The 27,138-nt window shown below is 39.2% G+C and overlaps 1 protein-coding gene across 3 annotated transcripts in view; it reads right to left on the bottom strand.

Moving 5' to 3' along the window:
* MAST4 (microtubule associated serine/threonine kinase family member 4) overlaps positions 1-27,138 on the bottom strand; it is a 284,616-nt gene that overhangs the window by 148,949 nt on the left and 108,529 nt on the right. For 2 of the 3 annotated variants that reach the window (XM_048930615.1, XM_048930616.1), the window contains exons 4-5: positions 23,100-23,174; positions 2,386-2,417 (exon numbers count right to left, since the gene is read on the bottom strand). In XM_048930615.1, the coding sequence (XP_048786572.1) occupies positions 2,386-2,417; positions 23,100-23,174 (107 nt within the window). The remainder of the gene's footprint in view (positions 1-2,385; positions 2,418-23,099; positions 23,175-27,138) is intronic. The other variant, XM_048930617.1, reaches the window with a different exon arrangement.

Here is a 27,138-nt window from a genome sequence, read left to right as displayed (position 1 = left end):
CAGGTTTTACATTGTGTCAGAACAAATGCCACGGCTAACGAACTCAGAGCTAATTACTACTGCACAAATAGACTCCTCTGCTTATTGTTTTGCTGGCAGGAAGTCAGCATTGCCCTTTTTTTTCTCTGCATATTTGATCAACCTAACAAAGGCAACCTGGATACCTCTCTTGGCATCAAGTTGTGTGCGTAGTTACAGATGCCAAAGAGCTCTGCTTGGTTCAGCAGTATACAGGTAAGAAAGGGTTGCTGGCTTATGTAAGTCACATAATATGCATTTTCAACCTGTGCTTCCTCACAAGTATCTATCTTTCTATTTTACTATCTTGTATTGCACTTGCTCTCTATATCTGGAATCAACAGTCTCCTTTATGTTTGCCACAGAAATTGCATTAAAAATTATTCACATAAAGATGTAAGCAACACCGTATGATCCAGACAGTAGACTCTCCAAAATAGGCATAAAAATAATTCAACCTTTCTGAAAGTATTTTGCATAATAGTCCTTTAAGACTTACATATTGAATACAAGCTAGAAACCTTTTCCCCATACACCATTCCTCCATATTTTCCCACCAGACTGTACCATAATCAGTAAGACAAAGCGCAAATTAAAAAAAGCAGAATTGTTCATCAATCAGAATCTTGTTATCCACGTTTCTCTTCTTGATCATGCCTCAGCCAGCTGTCCCTGCCTTACCTAAAGCCCTGGCATGACATCTGGCTCTTAAGTTCCAGAAGACAAAACAACACATCCACACAGAACCATTGAGGTTCTTTAGATGTTTATGGCAATTAAAACACAGGATGTACCACATTTTGATATTCAGTCTTCATATTAACATGCATATGATATGCAAATAGAGGAGTCAAAGTGACCCAATGCAGACCTTCTGATGCTACAGCTGTTGCTAACTTCAGTACTGTGAGCTCTGATAACTAAGAAAGCAGTAATAAAGATGACAGTTTAAAATACCATGTGCAGAATCTCAACCATTTTAACAGCCAGATATGATTATGCTGATAATCAACTATTCCTTTACTACACTTTACTAAAATCTCAGCAACATTACAGAATCTGCACTTACATCTCAGTGTTCAGCTATAAAAAATACGTAGATGAATGCAACCATTTTTCAAACCTGGAGAAAAGTATATAATAATATTCAATGTCAAACACAGCAAGAGTAAGCAAGGTCAGGGCTACTTATTAAAAAAAAAAAGAGTCTGTAAAGATACTTTCTCTCTGGCTGAAATCAACAGGAGTTTACTCATTAACTTTACAGTCAGTTATCTTTTGCACACAGAATAGTGCTGGGTTTATATAAAGCCTCTAAAAGACACCAGTAGTTCTCTTCCTTAACTATTTTTCTCTGTGTTACTGCAGTATCAAATACTTCATGTAGAATTAGTCTCAAAACTTTGTGCCATTTCTTAATAATTGTTTTGCTTACTATTTAGTAGAAGATTTGTGACAAAAGCTAAAGTAAGAAAACCTTCTGCAAGTCAGCAGATGCCTACAACCTGTACCTTCCCAGCAATTAGCATTTCAGTTACTCACACATGCAGCACCATCAAGCTGAAAACAAATATTTAGAAACAAAGCCAAATATCTAGCCTTTGTACAAGGGTTTAGAGGTTTACTCAAAACACGTCATCAGAAACACCATCTTAGCTGAGTACAGTGATAAAACTATAGTCCTATGTTATTTTGGGAAATAAAACAGTAGCCGAATGCAGATTAAGATATTCTAATACACTGTGATCCCAATACCTTCTTAATTATTACTATGTAATATGAAATAAAGCAAGCTTTAAAACCAAATAACTCAAAAAAGGAAAGAAAGACAAGGTATTGCAACCCATACAAAGAACACTTAAACCACAGTATCTGAGGTCATACTATTCTAATTCAGTAACAATTCACACAAGAACATACAATCTTTACATCCACTAACCAAATACTAGATTAACAATCCTATACACTTAATAACACTCATCTATTCTTTGTTTCATTATCCACAGGTTTTATCACAAAATTTCATATGATAACAGTTTGACTTACCTTTGTATCATTCAGAAACAAACTAAACTTTGATTTTAACTATAGTAATCTTCAATACAAAATAAAAGCTTCAACACCAGGTCTTCTTGTCAATTTGGAAATATCTAACAACAGCTCCTCTAAGAGAGGAGGACAGGCATAAAAAAGGTTACTGCAGAACCCAGTCTTCATTCACAATCTCAATTTCTTTGTATACATCTTAAGGCAAATCACACGCCACATTTAGTCTTAAGTTTTAACTCCCCAAAGAGAAAAACAGCCCACTTAAGAATTGCCAAAACACATAATGAGCACATAGCAGAAGAAATTTCAGAAACTTACAGACTTCCTCTTCTTGGAAGGCTCAATTCCTTCTGAAAAAAAAAAAAAAAAAAAAAAAAAAGTTACATTAGAAACAAAATCTATTTGAATTGGATGTGGCCTTTAAAAAAAAAAACAAAACACATATACATATATATGTATTGTAATTATTCCATTCAACCAGCAGCAGAGATGTTCAACTGCAATAAAAGAAAGATTTGACATGCACCATCTTTCATTTATTGCTTTCTATTCTTATTTGAAGTATTAACATTAGCAATGCGAAAAGTCTTGGCTGTTTTGTAGCAGAAATCTTAAATTATTTCAACCAGAAGAACCATCACAGAAAAACCTTACACTCAGAAATATGATGCACTGGTGACAGTATTAAAACTTGCAAGTCAGTGACAAAAAAATTCTAAGCTCTTCATAGAACCCACTGTTTGCAAGGCGTGTTTGCAAAAGGATTGAGACCAACTAACCGATGGATTCTACACTGAGGTGCTGTTCTTTTTTAAACTCAAAAAGGATGAAATCCACTACAGTTTGATCAATTACAGATCGATGCAATTCTCTGCAGTCTTCTAGAAAGTAGTACTGGCATGGCAACAGAAACACCATTAGACAAATGTTTCTAACACTTTTGCTGAGAACAGTTAAACTGCTGCTCAGACAGACGGGACACAGCGTGCTCGCTAAGAGGCAACTGCAGACAAACATTTTACAAGCATTTTAGCATAGAAGAAAGCCACAAGATTCATGAAATTTTGCCTATCAGAAATAAGCATGACATATGTACACCACAATTACAGTGGTGTTACATATTGCAGAAATAACAGAACAGCTGAGGCTAAAAGGGATCTCTAAAGATCTCCCAGTCCAGCTTTGCCCCAGGCAGGGCTAGGTAGAACTGGTCACCCAGGAACGTATCCTGTTGGGTTCAAAAGCCTACAAAGATCCAAACCTACCTGGGCAACCTGTTGTAGTGTTCAACTATCCTTATTTTTTTCACATTTCCCACATTGATTTATATTCTAAATGCTACATGAGGTAGCAATTTCTTTGCAATCCTTTCCACAAGGAGAATAGCCTACGTTGAAATAAACAGAATAGCTGACTATCCTCCAGGATACATGAAACATTGAAGACTACCACAAAGGACAGCTGCATATAAGAATGACTCAATGTTACGTGAATTGATGCCTTCAGTTACTCATTACTTTTATGTTTACTTTCAATATTCCCACAAAAGACTATTTTAAAATATGTCATGTGTGCTTCACTTCCATTCCAAAGTTCCATTTCAAAAGAGAATGATGTCAAAATTCTAAAACTGTGTTTACACATGTTCTCATTTCATAGAGCATATAAATTAAGTTATAGGCACTGACTAGAAAATGCACATGAAATACAATTGAATGGATAAAAATAGTTTAGTCAGGCACCTTAGAAAAGGCTGTAAGGGAATGAATAATTATGTATTCTTTGGAGACTTAAATGGTGTGCAGTAAATAAGGCAGGGGCCGCTCAGTGAGTGATAAGGATTAAAATATCAAGTAGCTACTCAATTCCTGAGCACCGCCCATCCTGTTAACTGAATGAGGCAGGAAAAAATAGTGTGAAACAATGTAATTAGAGATCATAAGGCACAGGCACAAGAGAGCAGAACAGGAGGCCTTGGTAACAAAATCTGGTGCTTCCTAGGAAGTTCCAGCAAATGTTCAGAATCTGCAATTTAAAAAAAACATCTTTTAGCATAACGTGTTTATATACAAAAGAACAGCTACACCTGCACAGAATATTGCATTATGCAGCTGTGTAATTCCCCTAAATTGAGAATGTCACATTCATCACAAACAAAATGTAACTGCAATTTAGAACCCACGTACTTCCTTGCGTAATGTTTTTTTCTTTAATATTTACAATGCCATTGTGTTTCATTTCTTACAAAAAACTTCATCTGTAATTCTAGGCATTGTCACATCATAATAGACCCTGACCACAGAAAACTGACAAAATGTAACGAGCAAGAATTGTATGTGGCTTCATAACTAATCTAACAGAATTGCAACATATACTTCAACTTTTTCTTGTAATTCAGGTTTTGACTTTTTGTTTCTGTTGTTTTGTGTGGTTTGGTGTTTGCGTGTCATTGAACAGAAAACTACATCAGTTTGGTCACAGATTGTTATTAATACAGAAAATGGCACATAACTGCCTCCAATGGGAACCTGAAGTCACACTAATCTCTCAGCTTATTCTCACACATGCCACCCTCAGGTATTACTCTTGATCACCAAATACGATTCTAAAATTCACTGCAACTACCTGCAAGTAAAAATATTGAGAACTGCCAAGATCTCTCAGTACAAAATTTAAAAAGAAATAAAACCTCAGGTATGCAACTCATGCTGGAAGACTTCAAAAAAGTTGCAGATTTTAAAATACCATGACAATGAATGCATATAAGAAAAAAAGTGTTTGTTTTTTTTTTTCTGGATGACCTCTACATACTAATTTTTCCTATACATCACAGCATTGGTGTTGGAATGCTAGGTCATTCCTGTCTCTCATGATCATAACCACAGGGAGGAAAAAAAACAATCAAAAACAGTAAGTATAAAGTAGACTGAAGCCTGGCTTTCTGTCTCAAATCAGGTTTAATTTTTACATCCCTTTTCTCTTTTTTTGTACATCACTTAAGACTTAGATTTTTCCAAAGACTGAATACTTGGCAGATTATCAGCTGTGCTGGCACAGGCCTTCTGACAGCAGACCAGACCGGCAAGGATTTTGCTTGCTTTGACATAGTATACCAGAACTCTGTAACAGTCTATTCAGACAAGATTGAAAAAGTTTAAACATGCTATGCTTGGGACTAAGCAATAGTTTAGGTGGAGAAGTTATTAACATGTTAAGTTCATTTTAAAAAATATAAAAATCTATACCTTTTATCAGCTGAAGTTCCAATTTTACTCAGGTTCTCCCAGCTGCTTCATTTACAGATTCCGAAAACATGAAAGCACTGAATAACACTATACCAAAAACCACCAGCCCTTCAGACTTGCAGCTCTGAAGCTCAGATCTCAGTCTACAAATGTAGCCACTTGCAGTTCTCTGGCACTGCGCTGCTCTGTTTCTGAAAGGCTCAGGCAGCTAGACCCAGACCAGTTGTCCTGGTCCTGCTGTGCAGCATCCAACACAAGTCTGAGGAATGCTGTAGGCAAAAACTTAGTGGCGTCAAGATTTTCAGGTCAAGTACTTGCCAGATAAACCCCTGAACATTAAAAAAAAAGCCTTCAGCACCAGTCATTATGGTTCTCAAGGACCTGAACGACACCATGCTCTTCTACTCTTGCCTCACATGGAATTCTCTTCTATGCAATTCCAGTTCTCCCTGTTTCAGGGCTGCTTCATTCCATACCAATCACATAAAGCAGTCTTAATGCACCACACTTTTGGCCTTGAAGTCCTTCATGTCTCAAAAAACGTGCTCTGAAAACATAATAGGGCTTGTCACTGGTTTAAGAGGTCTGTGCAATTCTGTGCCAAATTACTGTGATGATGCAGAAGGACTTATGTACCAAATTTAATTGCAGCTGTCATTAGCCAGTTCAAATTCCATAATCTGTGCATTTTATCATCAGTAACATGGTTTCACAACAACAGATGCTTTTTTGTTCATTTCAGTAATTATGGTTCTTCCTCTGGTGCTACACATCTACTCGGCATTTCAGTCTGGACAAGTCCACTCAGTGCCCCAGACTGCAGATAATCAGCCTTACTTTAAAAAAAACAACAGAAAAACCCTACTCCCTGAATAAAGGACAGAATTTTTTTTCTGAATCAAAGTCCTCATGCTACAAACTAGAAAAAGTGTTCAAGTAACAGAATTAAATTAAAAGATTTATGTATATTTGAATTAGAAAACCCAAAAAAAAGGCTAAACTTCACCTGGTTTCTTGTAAATATGACAGCAAATCACAGAAAATTAGAATAGTCCACATTCTCCCCAACAAGGGAGGAAGATGTCATTAGGTCATTGCTGGGCTCACTTATAAACAAAAATGAATAAAAAGCTAATGCATTCTTGAGCTGCTAACGATGTAGATAATTGTTGATACAGGTAGGTTTCAGACCTACAATTCAGTCTGTTTTAACTTAAACAACTGCACATCTCTCACATATTCAAAGGTCTTACCTTATAGTTTTCAGTTGCCAGAGAAGTAGACTGAAAAGCAATTTTTTTTTTTTTTTGGGGGGGGGGGGGGAATGGAAAAAAATAATCAGTAGTGTGCTCTTCAGCAGGGGAGGTATTAAATGTGGTAAGATTTATAGAAGGGTTTATACCCTGTTGGTCAATTCATTTGTCACAAGCATTGCAAGGCTTTCCACTAATGCAGTATTTAATACACAATTAACGCACTGCATTAATAACAGGTTAACGCTAACATTTACACAGCATTTATAGCAGCACGACACAACAGAACGGTCATGGCACACAATTCACCTTCTTATCATAACTACTGACAAAAAGAAGGATGTCTTGAGGGAGTAATGCGAAGGCTTTTCTTAAATGAGCAATTACTACGTTTTTGCTAAAAGATTTTGGAGATAGCAGGTCTTGCATCTGTGTGACAGAATAAGTGAAAGAAGTAAATTAAGGAAGGTGACTAAAATAGCACACAGTTGCTATCAGGGAAAACTCATCTTGACCCATTTATAAGATTAATGTATCAAGTCACTGTATGAATCCCACTGTTATTAAGCCATTCTAAATACCTTCTAAGCAAGACAATGGGAAGTCACACTTTTCAGCTGGCTGCTCCCAACTTCACCAACACTTCTTCAGATTCACTCAACATATTGCAAGGGGCACCGCATGGAAGCATCAATCATTCCAAATGCTCAGTGTTAAGGTCCCAAATGAAATGCCTCTCTCTTGCTACAATTTCTCTGTCAGAGCTGTCCTTTTGTTCTACAACAAAATTACCACATTTCCTGGTTCCATGAAGCCTAATACTCTGCCTCAAGAAGTGCTTTCTATTAACAATAGGGTTGAATTTTAAGAGTGTTTTTCAACTTCAAATTTCCAGCTGAAGAAAATCCACTGGTTTTCAAAAATGAGCAGAAAGCTCTTCATCACAATATCCTCACTCAGACCTGTTTTTCTTAACAACAGATGTATCCATAGAATTGCTCTGCCCAGCACATGACCCAAGTGAGTTCATGTTTGGAACGGACGTTCTTAGCAGGCCTGGTCTACTCAGCTTGCCCACAATGCAACACCGTACTCACTTTTCTTAGGAAAAGTGCTCCATACAAACACCTAGATTTCTCTGACAACATAAGTCCCAATTAAGATCAGTTTCTGTCCCTTTCTGCTCTCGCTGCCAAGGAGACAGGCATTATGAATGCCTTACAATGAACTCTCATCTTCTACTTGATGATCAAGGTTTTCATACTCTTTTTAGTCACCCAGATGCAGACAACAGTTTAACACAGTGGGATTTATTGTTTGTTTTGCTTAGCACGTACCCACAGTGTTTCCCCAAGCACTTTCAAGAGCAAAAACTGCTGACTCAGAAAATATCTTATTCAGAGTTCTTCCCCATCATCTACAGAACACCCTGTGAGAATGAATGCAAAGCTGCTTTTAAATATTTTAAATGTACGTTTTCGGTGTACATGTACTGCATGTTAACTTTCTCCACTCTGCCACCTAAACACTAAAAAAAAGAAGTGTAAATAACAAACTTCAAGTCACAAATCAGCAGTAACTGCTGTATATTTTAACAGGATGTAAGTTATAAAGGAAAGGAGCTACTTAAGTTCAGATGTAACCAGAAGAGTCTGCATCTTGCTTACTTCAATATTCTGTATTCTATTTAACTCATTTATTATCTCCTCAGTTAACTTCCACACTTCTGCTGCAGGCACTGCTGACTGCCCCTTTCAAAGGGCATCTGTGCAACAACTCCATGGCTACTTACATGGGATGCAAAAGAAGGATCCAGACACCCACTTAAAGCTAGGCATTATCGACTTAAATTCAAATTAACCAGATTAAAAAGAATGTCTAACAGGCTACATGTATAAAACATACAATAAAATGGAAATCAATATATGTACAGTATGGAAGCAATTTGAATAATCTATACATATTTCCTATAGACAAACCTGATACTATGGTGGTGTTAAACTTTGTGATTGATAGAACTAATTTAACAGCAGTTAGACGTGTTTCGCTTTGCCTTGTATTATTCTACAAACTTTTAACATTAGGAAGTCCGAATCCTATGGAACAAGGTGGAAGGTTTCAGAATGATTATTAACAACATATTACTATTTATTAACAATACAGAATTTCCTAAGAATAACACTATATGTTGTCTGAAGTCCCTCCAGTGATGAGATCTGCAATAACAAAAAGAACTTCTTCTGTAAGAGTCCCAGTGGGCAAGAGATAACGTAGTAATGGCAACTGTTAAATAAATTCTTAGAAAATAAAAACATAAACCAAAATATTTCCTAGGTCCAATTACATAGCTTTAACTAGCACTGCAATGTTCTGTCTGCATAAAAGCAATGTAGTTTCAGTGACGAGGAAAAATCTAATGTAATGACTAGTAGCCAAATATGTTCTGAAGAGAGCTGGGAAGCAGAAAAAAAAAAACAAAAAAAACAACTTGGCCAGAAAATATAATGTATAAAAGCACGATGAACATTCATAAGGTAAGCTGTCATAAAAAGTATATCCCCTATTTGAATACAATTTATGAATACAGAGGGGAAGGAGCCAATTTTTTTAAGAAGTGTTTACTAGCCTGATTTACACCAACCCATTCCATCAGTATTCAATGTGAATACATTCAAAATGACATACCACAGCGGTTTTAAAAAGCACAAAGGCTATATTCAGTAGTCTACTGGTTCAGTAAATTCAGTTAAGAATTAATGTTATTAAGCACTGTTTGAATATCTGCACACTATTTCAAGTCTTCAGCTGAAAGTAGCAGTGGCAAAATACACCAACTCTACTTACTTTACAAAAAAAAAAAAGGAACATGGCTTACTTGGAAAGTAGATACTGCAATTAGCAAAAGGAAAAAAGAAAATCCTTAATGAGAAACAGAAATCCTTTCCCACGAGAGAAAAACTAATGACAGCTGCCAAAATTAATGTAGTAAAACTCTGTGCTCATTTCAGAGTGATCTGGTTTTTACTCCTTTCAAAGATTTGCTTGTAGAAAAATACTGCTTAGAGTTTTTATTTGTTGCCATGTTGTCTTCTACACTTTCTTAGCCCAGCCTTTCAAAACCTATGAATAACCATGTTTCTTTACCTAAGAAGTGCAAAATTTCTGAATGAATTTTCCACTTCGAAGTACACAAAAATCATTCCATCCAACTCAGCACAAGAAAATCCATGCTCCCTGCTGGCCTGCTGTTCTACAGTCTGTTTCACCCATTGGTAATATTACCACGACTGGTGGAGAAAATGCATTGACAATAAAGATTTCAGAACATTCAAGAGATTCCAGCTACCACACTCACACAAACATTTCCATCTTTATAACTTCAGTTATTATATATTAAGGGAGAAGAAGAATGAATTAAACAGAAAAATGCATCAAATACCAACTGCTGGTACAATTGTTCAGCTGAACAAATGCAAACAAAGACACAGAATACAGATACAGAAAACCTGTGTTTTGAATAAAGTCATGGGTTTCCCCAGGTTATTTCACTGGCAGAAAGCAATGGCTTTTATATGGACACAGCTCTATAAGATTTTACCCATCTCTAAAACACATAAGAAAAATGCAACAACAGCATATAGTAGCTACCAGCTTTGGCATTTCTCACCTCATTTCGACAGTGAAGTGAATCAAAAACTGGCTGAATGGCCAAAGCCAGAGGAAAGCAATCAGTGATGTAAAGTCCAGCTAGCTGGAGGCCAGTTATGAGTGAGTACCTCAGGGGTCAATACTGGGTCCAGCCCTGCTTTACTTCTTCATTAGCAATCTAAATGATGAGGCAGAGCGCACCTTCATTAAATTCGTGGATGACAAATAAGTGGGGACAGTGGTTGACTTATTAGAGGGTTGGGCAACCATTCAGAAGGAGCTCAACAGGATGGAGCGGTGGGCTGACAGGAAGGATTGGAACCTCATGCAGTTCAACAAGGAGAAGTGCAGAGCCCTATAGCTAGGAACAACCCCACATGGGGCCACCAACTGGAAGGTAAAAAAGTGTTTGGCGGTTCTGGTGGGCATCAAGTTGAACATAAGTCAATGTGCCCCTGCTGCTAGGGCTAATGGTATCCTGGACTGCATTAGGAGGACTGTTGACAGCACAACAAGAAGTGATGCTTCCCTCCTTCTCAGCATTGAAGAGACCACACCTACCACCAGTGCTGTGTCCTGTTCTGTGGCCACCAGTACAAGAAAGACATGGACAGACTGGAAAGTGCTATCAGGATGAAAAAAAAGCTGGAGCAGCTCTCTTGAGAGAGGATGAGAAGAGGTCAGGAGAGCTGGGACTGTTCATGCCTGGAAAAGAAAAGACATCCACAAATACTTGAAGGAAGGAAGCTAAGAGGACAGAGAGGAAGCTAAGAGGACAGAGCCAGGCTCTTTGCAGTGGTGCAGTGGTGCCAGAACAAAACACAGTGGGTACTAATCAGAACATTGGAGGCTCCCTCTGAGTATCAGGCAGTGCTGTGCTGTGCAGGTGATGGACCACTGGTACAGGTTGCCCAGAAAGGCTGTGGAGTCTCCTCCTGAGAGATCTTCAGAAGCGTGGGCACTATGCTCTGGATGCCCCTGCTGCAGCAGGGGTTGCTGCAAATAGACTCAGCAATCCTGGACAATCTCAGCTATTCTGGGACTCTGTGGTGCTTGAAAATATACGTGCTAGAGATCATTATGCTCACAAGAATCTAGGTGCCTTCCTTTTACCAGTGTCAGATCATGATAGCTGACAATTCTGTTAGAATTCTATGAGTATGTTCAGCAGCTGTTGCTAAACTGCTGTCAAAATCAGTAACTACAACATAAACTGATTAAACTCGTCTTCAGCATGAAAGACTTCCCCACATTTAGGCTTTAGCTGCAGGAATTTTTGTTAGACATTTTGCACAGGATAGAAGGGGCTAAAAAAAATCCACATATGTTTATTCTTTTTCCCAAGAACAATTGCCATTAGCAAGACATTATCCTTGTTCTCCACCTCAGAACACTCACAACCATCAGCTGTAACTGATCATGAATGGTAAAAGGGAAAAACTACACTAACCAAGTTTTGGCTGCACTGATGAGAAGAATTGAGGCACAAGTTTTGCAAAGGCACTGCTCACCTCTAGGTGTCACAGAGCTGAGGTTAGCAGCTGCTCTTCACACATAAAAGCAAGGAGATGATTCTGGTCCAAATAGAGCAAACAACAAAAATAGCTCATTTTTCCAACAAAACTCTTACACACAACAGTACAGACAAAACATCACTTGTTTCTTTTAAAACAAACAAACAAACAAACAAACTAATACCCTACAACCTACAGCAGACAATAGAAATATCTCTTCTAGAAAAATCCAGTTACATACTTGTTCTTTTACTCAATTGAAACGTCTTGTCCTTTTTATACAACTAAAGGTCTCAAAATCAAAGATTTTGCTTAATGCATTTCAATCAGTATTTATAAGCTCCATTTTTTTTTTTTTTTTTTTTTTTTCAGTTCAGGTGGCCCACAGCTTACTGGTAATATACTCTGCTGATGTGGAAGAAAGGATCAAATTTGAGGGCAAGGATCACACCAGAAAAAATGAGACTTGCTTTAGAACTGCAAGGTAAATATTAACCTGCTTACCAAAACATAACATACGTTTCTATTTTGCCCACTTCAAAAGCATAGACTCATGCTCACTGCAACAACATGAATATTAGTGGGTTTCTACACAGCTTTAAATGCCCTCCTATAACCACGCTAATTTTGGCCACCCCCCAGAAGAGAGCACTGGGAAGCAACGTTTTGTCTTTTCAACTAATATAAACTTCAACAGGCTCTTTATGGTCTTCTTATCACGCACCCATTTTCCACTTCTTTTCCTAATGGTTTGCCACACTTGCTACTTAATTGCAAAGGTCCACTGTCATTAGAATAGTCAGGTTGGAAGAGACCTTCAAAGATCACCTACTCCAACTGTCTGGTCACATCAAGGCTAACAAAAAGCTAATACGTATTACTGAGGACACTGACCAAACCTCTTGAACACGGACACAGAGGGCATCAACCACCTCTCTAGGAAACCTGTTTCAGTGCCTGACCACCCTTCACATCAGAAGTGTTTCCTGATGCCCAGCCTGATCCACCCCTGCTGATTCCCATGCTGCCATTCCCATGCTGCCATTCCCACTCTGCCATCAGTTCCCAGCAGCAGAACACCTCTCTGTCTCCCCTCCTCAGGGAGTTGCAGGGAGCACTGAGGTCATCTCTTGGTCCCTGCTTCTCTGGGCTGGGCAATCCCAGTGCCCTCAGCCCCTCCTCATATCAACTGCCTTCCTGCCTTGCCGCACCAGCTGTGCTGTCCTCCTCCAGACCCTCTTAAGAACTGGAAACACCCTCAAATCTCCACACATTCTTCATGGTGATGCCAAACCAAGGCTAAGCGTGCAAACGAAAACCTTCCTTGCGGTAACAGGTATGAGGCAAGGCCATCAGTGGGTGGTAACAGCCCACTCAGTCTAGACAAACTAACAAAACTGAATCAGGAAAAGCCTTCCCCCAGCATCAAGAAGAGATCGAGTACTAGTTGTAGGTGACTCTTTCCTGCAGGGAACTGAACGTCCAATATGCTGAGCAGACCCACTTCTTAGAGAAGTCTACTGTCTTCATGGGGCTCAGGCAAGGGACGTCACCAGGAAACTACCTAGCCTGGTATGACCACCAAGCTGGTATGACCACTGTCCATCCCTTACTGCTTTTCCATACAGGGAGAGATGAAGCAGCTACACATGGGTTGAGAGCTATCAAAAGGGACTTCGAGGTTCAATGACTGAAGGAACTGAATGCACAAATCATCTTCTCTGCCTTCTGTATTACCCAAGAGCAAGTTGAAAGCCTCTGGGTGACAGCTAGAGATCAAGGTTACAAAAGGAGCCCTATGATCCATGTCTACTACAGCCCACCAGATCAAGTGGAGCCTTTTGATGAGGTCTTCTACCTCCAGCAATAGGAGCTATGACAATTGCAAATGCTCATCCTGCTGGGGGACTTCACTCAACCAGACATCTGCTGGGAAAGCAGCATCACGAGATGCAGGCAAATCCAAGAGACTCCTAAAACGCATTGAAGATAACTTCCTCAGTCAAGTATTGGAAGGCCCCACCAGGGAGGATGAATACTGGACCTGTTGCTCACAATGCAAACAAACTGATACATGATAGTAGGACTGGAAGCTGCCTGGTCTGTAGCAACCATGCTATGGTTGAGTTCATGCTCCAGAAGGACGTGAGACAGGCAAAAAGTAAAATTAGGACACTAAATTTTAGGAAAGCTAACTTCCAGCTCTTTGGAGAGTTAGTCAACAAAACACCCTGGCAAAATGTTCTCATGGGTAAGGGCACAGAGCAGAGCTGGCAGATCTTTAAGGAAGCTTTTGCTGGCACACAAGAGCTCTTCATTCTGAGGTGCAGCAAGTCAGGAAAGGAAGGGAAGAGACCGGCACGGATGAACCAGGACCAGCTGGTCAAACTGAGGAGCAAGAAGAAAACACAAAGGCAGTGGAAACAGGAACAGGTACTGTGGGAAGACTGTAAGAAAGCTTATAGACTGTGTAGAGATAGGTCAGGAAAGCCAATGCCCAGCTTGAACTAAATTTGGCAAGGGATGCCAACAAGGACAAGAAAGGCTTCTACAGGTATCCCAACCAGAAAAGGAAAGTCCAGGAGAGTGTACTCCCCCTAGTGAGTGAAACAGGCAAGCTGCTAACAACAGATGAGGTACTCAACAAGTTTTTTTGCCCTGGTCTTCTCAAATAACTGCTCAGCACACAGCCCTCAAATGTTTAGTTTGGTACTGGGGAAGCAACATCCCTCACACTGTAAACAAAGACCTGGTTCATGAACACTTGAGGAACCTAAACATCCACAAATCTATGGGTTCCAATAACATGCATCCCAAAGTCCTTAGAAAATTAGTTGATGTAGTTGTCAAGCCACTTTCAGAGGTATTTGAGAAGTCGTGGCAATCAGGTGAAGTCCCTAGTGACCAGAGAAAAGGCAATATCACATCCATTTTTAAGAAGGGTAAAAAAGGATGACCCTGGGAACTACTGATCTGTCGGTCTCCCTCTGCTCCCAACCTCTTCAGTAGGGTCTGTGGTGACAGGATAAGGGAAAAAATGGCTTCAATCTTAAAGAGGGGATTATTTAGGCTAGATATAAAGAAGGAGTCTTTTCAGTGAGGGTGGTGAGGCACTGGAACAGATGATCTTTACAGGTACCTTCCAACTCCCAGGATTCTGCAATTCTATAAATACAGTGGGAGAATTACTGCTTTTGAGCACATGGCTGTGCTGTGCTAATGCACTTTAAGATGCAGTTTGCCCTCTGGCTGCCAGGACACACTAGTGGCTCCAGCTGAGCTGCTGACACCAGCCCTTCCAGGTCCTCTCCTGCCTAGCTGCTCCCCAGCCACTCATCTCCCATCTGGTGTTGTTCTATCTCAAGTGTAGCGTCACACATTTTCATCTGTTGGAACTCATGCTGCTGTGCTCCAGTCTATCTAATCCTTCTGTAAGGACTCCCATCCCTCCAAAGAGTTAATAGCACCTCCCAGTTCAACATTATGAGCAAATATGCTTAATTCCTACCAGAATTGGCCCTAGGAAGAATTGTGCCTAGAACTACTTCCCCTATATGGTGGGCAAGAATCTAGAAGCATCTTTAATTACCAGTCAGTGCCCCACAGCAAGAAAAATTAATTTTAACCCATCCAGAAACAATATGGCAGAAATCTCATGATTCTCATTGATACTACATTGCTCTTCCTGTTGACGTTATCTTCTTTAACTAGCTGCAATTTTGAGTAACCACAGCAGACAAGAAAAAAAATACTGAAAGGTAATTTTTCTTCGTGGATCTGAATGCTCTTTCTAAATATTCCTTATCAGCAAGGGATCATAACATTAATGTTAGTATTCTGCCATTTACCTTTTCATCTGAAAGTCTCAAAACATATGCAACAAACATCTTCTGGAGTAAACTACCAATATTAAAACTTTGATACAGGCAGGAAGCTCATGTCTACTGAACACCAGCTTCTTAATACTGACAGTTTCAATGAAGAAGAAGAAAAAAAAAAGAACACTACACATAACTTGACTAAGCAGCACAAATTACTACTGCTGGAACACTTCCTGAGAATTTGTAGACTCCTGAATCTGAAGTAAATCACTCTGCAGAATTCCAAGCAAGGATTCCAGCTAAAAGCCTACAGAAAGCAAAAACAGTGATAAATCCTTTTCAACAATTTATATCATTATTTGGTCTCTCAGTTATCTGCTAGCAATAAAGTCAAGTATATTTTATAGGGTGGTGGGTGGGTTTTGTTGTTGTTGTTGTTGTTGTTTTCCTTTGGACTACTAACATTCTAGCCAAGCTGAGATCAAGATCCAGATAATCTTTTGGTTTATTACCATTTTATAGTCAATTTCATCCCACTCCTTGTCCAATATGGCAGATGGATTGTTCCATGTGAAACTACAGTAAATCACATCAGCAACTGTATTAAGTTTGTGCAAACATTACATTTTTTAAATTCCCTTTTACCTGTGACTGATCATCCTGTTTACACTGTTAATAAGGTCTAGCAGGGTAAATGGAAGTTATTTGAATTTGTATCTCTATCTAATAGGTTTGTTTGAAAGATTCTATCATGAAATAACTAATAAGTAATAGAAATAACTTTTCAAAGGCACAGAGATTTCTTATGTGATATGTAAAACTGTCATTTCAAGGATCTCCCCACTGCCCAAAAGGATAAAAAAAGGAGATTTCAATTACATCTTTTCAAAATTAAATTAGATATTAAAGAGTAGACAGTAGATAGTTTCTCCTCTACACTATCTGTTGTTAAACCAGAAGGAGGCAACCCAAACTCAGAGTCTACAGCAAGGAATGGTATAAAAAATTTATCCCAGTTCCTATATTGATTTGTAAGAGTCATCTGACAGGCTAGGTTCAGCAGTTCTCACCTTTCCTGCAGTCATGCCAGCAAGACCAAAATATGCAAGTAAAAAAAAAAGCACTAGTGTATTTTGGAAAGTTATTTTTCATTAGTAAAGTATGCACATGCAGAATAAAGACGAAATACTTCAGAGAGAAAATAAAACTGACTTTTTGATGACACAAAACTTACCTCAGTATGCTTGAAATATTTCCTAATACTAGCTATTTTTTCCCCTTAATTTCATGGTTCTATCTACTCCAAACCTTCAGTGTCCACACTATGCAGACTTCCCACACCACACTTAAAAGAGGATGCAATTTAACCTTAACTTCATAGTTCTGCATTTCTGAAGGATTTGGGTTTGGATTTTTTGTTTGTTTTTTGTTTGTTTGTTTTGGTATGTTTTTGTGTTTTTGTTTTTTAATATACTGTCATTTACATTGCTCAAACAACTTCTAGTACCATTTCTACAACAGCTATTTCTATTTTTAAAACCAGGAGACATGCAGGCACATGAATGAAGGCCAAGCATTTGAAGTAACAGCTGCAAACCTCTAATTATAACTTGGCATTACTTTCTATAAAACTAGTGTTTTAGTTAAGGAGAAAGAAGAATAATGTAGATTTATTTTGTTTCCTTTTGTGGAAAGAAGATTACAAAATCAATCTAGTATAATTAATAACAGGTGAGCAAAATACTTATTTGTCCAAGAATTACAACAATGTCAACTTCTAACTTGCCAAAGAGAGCAGCCATTTCTACCCTTTGAGTGCAAACTATATTCTGCGTCTATTTATATGTCTGCCAGACTCTCTAACCTTTGGTAAATAACCTTCTAGCAATCAATTGGTCATCAAATCAAATACTTTCACCTGTTGCCAGAGACTAGTGTTAAGGAATAGTACTTCTTTGCAGTTCTCTGCCTTATGAATCATTTCTTCTTGAAATAAAATGAGGCAGTGCACAAGTTACAGCAATACCTTACACTCAAAGTTGACTGTTTCAATTTGTGCCCAATTTACTGCATAAAGCACCAAAATTCTAAGAACGTATGTGATTTAAGAAGTACTACAAACGTAGCATAAAAGAACATACAAGAGCTGCTCTGGAAGTAAAGCCTTGTGTTTTATTATGTCAGCCCACAATGTCAGAGGCGGATGCTTGGTAGTATGGCAGTAGAGGTTGAATGATCCTACCAAATCCCATTGCGTTTTGTTGCCGTGCGACAGACAGAAGCAGCGGGGTAGTCAGACAAAATGGCATCTGACATCGAAGCATAGAAGAAGCAAAGCTGTGTTGTTCAGTTCCTCCACACAGAAAAAATGGCATCCAATAGCATTCATTGACACTTGATGAATGTTTCTGGAGACCAAACAATGGATATGAGCACAGTGAAGGGTGGATGGTTTTTGCACGTTTCAGCAGTGGCGAGAGCAACAGCAGGACATCTTTGCTGGTGCAGATCTTTATGACTGCAGCACGCAAGCTCTTGTTCATCACTGGTGAAAATGCATAGCTAACAGTAGTGATTGTTGAAAAACAGTGCTTTGTAGCTGAGATTTTGCTCTATTAAGTAGCATTATTGTGCTCTTTGTACCTGTTGTAGATTCCTTGAAAATAAATCTGAGGCATTATGTTCAGAGCAACCTATGTGCAGTAATACCTAAACATCTATTTATTGACAGTTTTAAATAAATAATTGTTTTAGGCTTTCCATCTACTTAAGAACTTCAGTCTTAGCAGGTGGAGATATGGTTCTAAATAGTATTCTAAAAAAATCATCTGTCACTAAAACAGTAAAACAAGTAGAGGTTGCTTATTCACGTGGCCCACATCTCTAACACTATCAAGGGTTTTGTTAGGGTCCTTGCTAAGTTTCCACAGATGCAAAGGGGGGACCTGACAGACAAAACAGGATACACCTCCCAAGGACCTCTTTATTTAAAGGAACCAGAGGATTATCATAATTCCAAAATTTCTGAGAGATTTGCTGGCTGTCATAAACAACATTCAGATACTGCAGCTGGATGCCATTAACTTGGTTAACATGGCCATATCTTCATTATTGTCTTTTGACAATACAGGCCAAGATCCTCCCCTTTAAGGAGACATTAGTCTCAGAACATTAGCCTCCACATCAACAGCCAACACATCCCATGCTACTCTGAGTCTTCCCTATTCTTAATCCACAAACACACCTTGTAGAAGACCAGAATGAGGTGCAGAACACCTGCAGAGTTCCAGGTTATCGTCTGTATTCCACAGGTGGAGAATCTTCAGGGCAAGTTGTAGACTAGCATCTTCTGAATCACTACAAATTGCTGATCCATATACTAACTCTGTAGTCTACTGATCAGTCACTACACACAGAGATTAGATGTGGCTAGGCTCTGTAGGTCACTTACAATCAGCCTGACACAGCCACCAACAGTAAGCTTGGCTACATGACTTCTATGCACACAGTTCTCAGCTGAGCAACAAGTCCCAGCAGAACAGTAAGGTCTGCGCATTGTGAGCACCCTCAAACATTCAAAGGCGCCCTTGTCCCCAGTTATATACTAGAAGCTATTCTTCACCTTAAAAAAAGCACTAGATATAGAAGAATCTTTCCCACAAGCACAAGTCACTGCAGCTTCCAGGAGAGACAATGACCTTTTTCCAAGTCTCTCAAACATATGTTCTCCTATGTCTGAGATGTTAGGAGCCAGACGGAAGAAACCTGAGGATAAGGCACGCAAATCAAAACACGCTCACAAACTCACCAGCATGTTTTCCTCGGCATAAAACCAGCATTCATCTGCGGGTCTTTGACGGCTTTCCCCCACCCCCAAAAAGCATCCCTGATACAAGCAAAAGTTTCTGCAAGCTGTGCAGCCTGGGCTTCCGTAACATCCTGCCACCTGGGCAAACAGCTGCTGCACAGGAAAGCAAAAGGAATAAAAGAGAACCTATCGGTCTCTATAGAGCCAAGAGACAACATAACATTTCAAAGTAACACGTTTGCTTGCTTTTTTAAAAATTGTAACAAGCTTAAAGGAAGGCATGTCACTTTGCCTCTTCAGCCTAAAAGCAATAGGCAAGATTACCCTTGCTTTAGGAGTACAAGACCAGTGGACTGTTGGCTTCTGCATATCTACAACTACCAAGAGTAACTGGCAACCCTTTCTGAGGCAATAAACCTATATCTAGGAGGGTGGTAAAAGAAACTGCTGGGAAAGCTGACAGTGCTGTCGCCTTTCTACAGGTTCCTACATCTGGATCAACCTGCTGAGTTGACTCTTACTCCTTTCCTCCTAAGTCTTGATCGGGAGAGCTTCTCTGGTCCACAGGATAATAAGAATATATCAAAGCCCTGTGGGTCTGAGCATGAGAAGTGGCTGCTGAGAGGGAACTGCAGCAAGTACATCTGCAGAGGAATACAGTTAGCAGGTTAAGTGCTCTGCAGGGCTAAAAGACAAGCTACACTGCTGTTACCTTTTCAGTTGAGAGAAGTCCAACTTGATCACTTGGATTCACATTTTAGAACATCCTGCGCTTTCTTCAACTGTACTGTGAACAGATTCCTTCAAGCATAGCACTGGCCACGTTGTCACAGTATCTGATAGGAAGGGTGCTTAAATTCAACATGACAGGAAAGAAAAAGGGTGACAGAAGCCTGATGTCATCCCTGTTGCACCGTTAGTAGTAGTCAGTCAGTGAGTGTGCGAAAGAAAAGCAGCTCAGGAAGTGAAGCAGCAGAATACAAGAAAAGACAGTTTTGTCTCTCAATGCTAAGCACCAATAGCATTTTATCACCCTCCCTCCACCATGCCATCTGAATAGAAGAGAGAACCTCATGCTGCCTCAAGTACGTACTGAAGCGTAGATGGACCTTTAAGGAACACAGAATATCTTTGCTTGTTGTGTAGGTGCCATATCACCCTGCTTCCCAGCCAAACCCACAAGTGAAACACGGCAATGTACAAGTGGGACTGCTAAGGTAATCCTGGACTACACCTCTCATCACCACACCACTACCTGGAGCACCTGTTTCAGAAGCAGCACAGGTTTACCTTCATCTCCTGAGTTGTCTCACAGTCAATGGAACAGTAGCCTAATCTAGCCCCAACAGTTCTGAGCAAAGGTGAACACAGCCCTTTCATGACTGCTTCCAGGGCCTGTCCTGTGCAGAGCAGCAACTCATGTGTTCCTCACTGCTTCACTGCAGAAACGGGGGCCAACATCCCTGCTCCAAAAATTCTTGCTAAAGGGCAGCTATTGAGTTGCCAAGTTCTGTTCCTGGTCCTACATTCCATCAGTTGGTGCAGACTGAGTGCAGTCTGATAATGAGGAAACATCTTATTTCCTAGGCTTAAGATCTCAAGAAAGATGAAGATAAAGCACAGAACCCATGCCTCAGTTTGATTCAGGCACAAAAGAAGGGAAAGACAGACAGGAGGGAGTGGGAAACATGCAACAATTCTTACCTCAAGTTACCTTAATCAAACCACAAAAGTACAGTCCTCTCAGCTGCAGCAGTTGATCTCAAGAAAAGAGCAAGACAGGTGGGAGAAGAAAACACATATGCATCTGGTATAAAAAACACAGCAGCTATTCCTCACTGAGTAGAGTGCATAGGAAAGGAAGAAGGGAAGAGGTGGCTGTCCAAAAAGACAAGCACAGTTGCCTGTTAGAATCAGTATTACTCTGCTGTCGTTTGGAAATACTATTCACCTAGTGAAAGGGCATCAAAAAACAAGATTCAGAAGCCTGCTTCTCCAGGAGTTCACGAGGTAGACGTGCAAAATGAGATAGGGCAACTGATCTGCAGTCTGGTCCATGCCTCTGACAGCTACGACCTCACAGCTCTTCTCTTCTGATACACAGTATGGGCAGCAAAGCAGTGCTAGTTTGCCTCGTTTCTCTTTTCTACCAAGGCATTTTAATCAAAACAAAGTATTCACTAAAGCTGTGTGCTCCTACTGTGTGCTAAAGAGTCTTTTCCAAGCAGATGGTCATTCAGAGGCTGCTGACAATGGCCACAAGTGGAAAGGCAGAGGATGCAGTGCTTTGTGCTACCAGTCCCCCCCCAGGTGCTGGGCTGGTGTCCAGCAGCAGTGAGCTGCCCATGTACTTGCTCCAGGATATCCTCCCACCAGCAAAGAACACCAACTAAAGAGCAGTGGCTAAGGGTTGTTCAGCATCAATCAAGGCCTTTTCTGTTCCTTTCATCTTGAGGGAAATGAAGTGCAAATACTGAGAAAGTTGCTTTGTAGATACCAGACTGAGGTTTTCATAGTACAACTGCCTTTGGCAAGACAGGTGCACCAGGGGTATGGCAGAATACTGCTGGAAAACCAGATAAAGAAGGAGGGACAAAAGCTAGCAAGGCTTATACCCATAGAAGAGCACCCTGGTACGCATTTTTCCTCTGCCCTTCCACACTGAAGGCATTATCTTAAGCAATTTGAGGGTACATCAAAAGGAGAGCTTAGAACTGACAGTGTTAAAGTCTGAAATGAATTAAAAATACTTTATATGTTGGCATCAGCAAAAGTCAACAGAACAGATACCGAGTCAATAAACACAGAAATGGAAGGTCTAACAACAGTATCAGGAATCAGTTTTGAAAACAAGCTAAGACAAACTGCATCCATTTACGGAACACTTCTTTTTTTCCTTTTTAAATGGGCTTTTCTTTCAAGATCAAAATTACAACCACTGATTTACTTCAATCCATATCAAAGGTTATACATAAATACTGTCATTGATACTGAACATATCAGAATCAAAAGGGAAGTGGAGAATGAGATTTCTGGAAAAGGTGGTAATGGATGCACTGCTCCATTTTTGCTCAAATCTAACAAAAAGTAACAAAAGTAGATACAGCTGACCCATTACAGATGTTCTAAAATACCCATTATAATACACTTCATTAGTTTAGACAGTAAAAGCTCCATAACAGTCACTAAGTGTGATATTTCAAACTGTTTCGCTTCCTATTTAAAAAAAGAATGCCTCTGAAAAGGTAGATCAATCTTATGAACTTAACTCATACTGCCACTTTATCTGCTAATATCACCTTTTGATGCCAAAGTCATTTCTTTTTCTCCGAAAGTTCATATCAGAGGTTGGCAATGAAAGACTCAGTTGTTTTCCTCACATAGACAATTTCTTAAATAACGAAAGCTTTTTGTTTAAGACAAAAGAACTGCACACGTTAAAGAAAACAAATACAATGAAAAATAATAACACAGAAGCAGAACATTTCATACAGTTTCTATTTCTATTTGCAGACAGATCTAAAAAAGCCTTAGCTCAACTTTTCAAAGTACAACAAATGCATGTGATTATGACTTTTTCTAGCGCTGAAATTCAGCATCAGAGACAGAGCGATTATATCACTTGCAGACAAGTAATAATTAAATCTCCCATCAAGCACACAGAAGAGTTTTGCTTTAGTAACAAGCATTTTTCTGAAACAATATTTCACTTTTAAAAATGCTCCTTCAATGAAAGCACTCACTTTTGAAGCCGCCGGTTCCACTAGTCTCTGACGGTGACGTGCTGAGCTGAAATGACTCTTCTGAGGTGCCCCTTCCTGACAGCGAATGGAGAAAGGAGAGGAACAAGGAGAAAAAGGAGGGAAATGGATCGTGGAGGGGATGGAATGGACGATGTTGGAAAGGGGAGAAGGAGAGTATTTAACTGAACTGTACTTGTCACTAGCTTTGTAAAAGCTTTATGAAATCAAATTCCATTAATTTCATCATACAAATATCAAAGAAAATGAACCTTCTGCAAGTAGCCTTGTTAGGCTTTTACATGGTATTCACAAGCATTTAATGACACTGAGTAGTAAAAATGCACATACACCAGCCTACTTCGTTTCCAGATACGCACATCAGAATTAAGAAAGATCCATTTTGCTGTCCCACTTACTCATATTACCTTGCATTTTCTGTATCAGTCTAAGAAGTTGCACACCAAACACATTACAAATTTCTATCTTTTGCTGCTCTTCCTGCCCCACAAAACTTTATCAAAGAGGTGTTCCACTAACACATCTAATTAAAGTCTGACACTCTACATTAAAGTATTAGGTTGAGCAGCTTTTCTGGAAATTGATTCCATTTGTTCTTACTTTTTGACAGACTAAACACATGCCATCAACTGAACATCTTTGTAGTGTCCTGGAAAAATCTATGGGATGCAATGAACTACGAACACAAGAAACTGCCTGCAGAAGATATATTTTTCTGTGTGAATACACGGCTGTATCTAACAGACAAGAAAAGAAGCGATAGCACTGCAAGCCACAGAGCAGAAAAGCAAGAACAACGTAGTGAATCAGAGCCCCTTTGGCTTTGTCAGAGTGCTGGGCAGGAGGGCTACTAGGGAGGATGCGCTCTGGTTTCTCTGACATGAGTCTCCAGAAATTCTTTCCCATGAATTCAGGAAAACATTAGCTGGAGGTCCTACCAACGTAGCAACAGAAGTGCACAAGAACATGAGGCGTTACTGGTTTTGCTGAGCAAAAGTAAAGAGGCGAAAGCCAAGCAAAGTAAGACAGGTAATAATGGAGCAGCATCTAGGTCTGACTGAATGATATCTGCATGAGTAGTCTTTGTTCCTGAAATTAACACTACAGAACTGCAGCAGTCAAACTGCTCTGAGGCAATCCCTTGAGAAAGGGCCAAGTGAAACAAATATAAATATACACCATTAAGTTTTCTGGTGAATAAGTGTATCTAGAAGAAGATTCATAGGGAACAGCCACAATTGCACAACTTAACACATGAAAAATCGCACTTTATTTCTCACTCTCAGAAGCAATACATAATTCCTGTTAGAAATCTATTAAAAGAGGGGGGAAAAAACAACCAGAACAGTTCTACAAATGCAAGCTAGACTTGCTCATATTCCTGAAAAGATGTCATCTGGAGAATTAACTGAAAATAAGTTTATAACCAAATTAGTATTTCCAATAATCATGACTCTGCTTTCCACAAAGTAATTTCTACCCTCCCTTAAAAACAAAACAAAAAAAATAATTAAAAGCCTCCACACTCAACAAGATGCCATGAAGAGCCAGCTTTGTAAGTCAAAAAAGATCTGGTGAAAACAAAGGTTGTACACACTGCAGGAACATTATGTCACATTAACCCAGTGAATTATGGTAAACGTGCAATAATACGAACAGTGCAAACTAACCCCCATTGCCCAACTACCCTATTTTCTGAAGATCTGCAAACAAATGCAGTAGTAATTCAGAGGACATCAATACCCACTCCACATACATATTTATAATAAACACCCTCTGCCTCAGTATAAATAGGGTCAGTGATACAAAGGGAGAGTTTTCCAAACACCTTTAAAGCAACAACACCTGTCCTTCCATTACTGAATATTCTTAATTCAGGAGGAAAAAAGTGTTCAAAATGATAAGCTGTCAGAAAACAAAATTACAACAAATAGCCCTCAAAACATGTAGTCCTATTAAGAGAGAAATTAAAAATTGAAATAGTTTTCTCATGACATTTTTTGAGATATGAATCAATCTTATTTAAAAGAAAAAGCACAACTACAGTATGCATGTATTATGCACTCAAAAACTTGATTTGCAGCATTTCTGCATTTTTTACCATTTACTTAAGGTCTGGCAGAAGGTTAGGAAAAACTATCCAATATGGAACACAAAGTATTTGTGAACATAACATAAGATTTCAAGGTGAAATTGAATTTTTTTTTTAATGTTGAAATGAATTTAACTGCAAGTTTGAAGAGGGTCTCTCAATCTCTCAAGTGAAGTGATAATGTAATGAGCCCTAATACTCCCTGCCAGTTTTAGTCCTTTAATCCTATGATTATCAGAGCATTAACAAAAACAACACTCTTGTAGTGCCTCAATGCCTATAGAAGAAAAAAAAAACAACACAACAAACAGAATCCAGACCAAACCAGGTCCTCCCCTTTATCGCTTAATACAAACTTTAACACTGTTGAAATACAGATTCTCGAAGTGTCCCATTCTCTCCTGTCACGGGTTGGAACCATCATATGTCAACTTAATTACTTTTTTACACTAATCAGCAAGAATGCCAAACTTCAGAGACCCTACCTTCTGTCTTGTTGAGGTTATTAAACCCATCTAACATGAAATTCTGGAAATTATTCCCTGTTATCAACAGCTTTTTCCTTCCTACCTTCCTTTTAAAATATACCTCAGAAGCAGTCCAGAGATATCCAGATAAAAACACAGTTTACACCATGAAAAATCCTGGTACCAAACAGGGATACCATTTCACACGCACAAAAGTAGAACCAAATTGATGCAATCGTTCCTATGATGAAGAGTCTTGAACTCTACTAAAATGATATGTGGGCTGCCTGCAATGACACCAGAAACATTAGAACCACAAAAGATTACAAATCAGAATACATTAACAGCACATTTTGTAATATAATCAGATGGGTAGACTGGCAGTGTTAGTATAAACAGGCACATGATGAACAGTTAATAAAACCCAAGACTATCAGATTCATTGTCTCCTGCGCTACAGAATGTGGAATTTTCTTTTTTTTTTTTTTTTTTTCCAAATCATAAATAATACATTCTACTCACTTTTGTGCTGCTACTCACGTGGTACCTTCAACTTCACTTTTGTAGTACACTTCAACTCTTTGCTAGGATAAGAAATATGTCATGGTGCAAGTCATGCCATGAGTCCCCACCATGAAGACCAGCAGTAACCAGATTCTGGAGAGTCTCTCTGCAGCTTCCCCGCTAGCTAATTCTTGCCCTAAACCCAGAGTTCATAATTCCTCCTATCAAGCCTGTACAACTGTGAACTGTTCTGTGAAACAGAAATGGTCTAGACTAAACACAGCTATTACTGGTGCAGAAGGGTCACAGCTCATCCGAAAGTCATCCCATTCAACAAGCCCACAGATGTTGCGAAATGGACTACTGATGAGAACCAAGGGACCAATGACTCTTTATGCTGCACTGCTGCTAAAGGTCTCAACATCTAAGCTCTGCTCTCACCAAAATCAAGTAGGAATGAATGTTAACTATTAGGAATTATTAATACAAAGCTACCTTGAGGGTGCATCTGAAATCAGCAGCTGTTAACAGAAACTGCTAAGACTGTGCATACAAAAACAAACAAACAAAAAAACAGCAACAAAAAAACCCAACACAACTGGAGTTAGAGATAATAAAGGTGAGAGTAAAGAGCAAAGAGAATTAAGTTCTTTCACTCCAGAAGAATTCAAAATTTGAAGTACGCAGAGACATTAGAGCACATGCATATGTGTTTCCCATTATACCATAACTTCATGCCCTTTAATAGTACACTCTCGCTGATAAAGATTTTCTCTATGCACTCATCAGCTGTATGTACTGTTCCAGACAAGGCACAGAAAAAGTCAGGACGAGGGTCTCAGAGGTAGAGCTATTGTTCATTTAATAAGGTGCAGGGAAAAAAAAAATAAATCTACAGGCTGAAAAGTCTAATGCCTTTAGAGAAACAGTCCTGCTACTACCAGCAAAGAACATCCTA

Source organism: Lagopus muta, chromosome Z, assembly GCF_023343835.1.
Source record: "Lagopus muta isolate bLagMut1 chromosome Z, bLagMut1 primary, whole genome shotgun sequence".
In the NCBI taxonomy this organism is placed as follows: domain Eukaryota; kingdom Metazoa; phylum Chordata; class Aves; order Galliformes; family Phasianidae; genus Lagopus; species Lagopus muta.
This window is presented reverse-complemented; position numbering and strand designations above follow the sequence as displayed.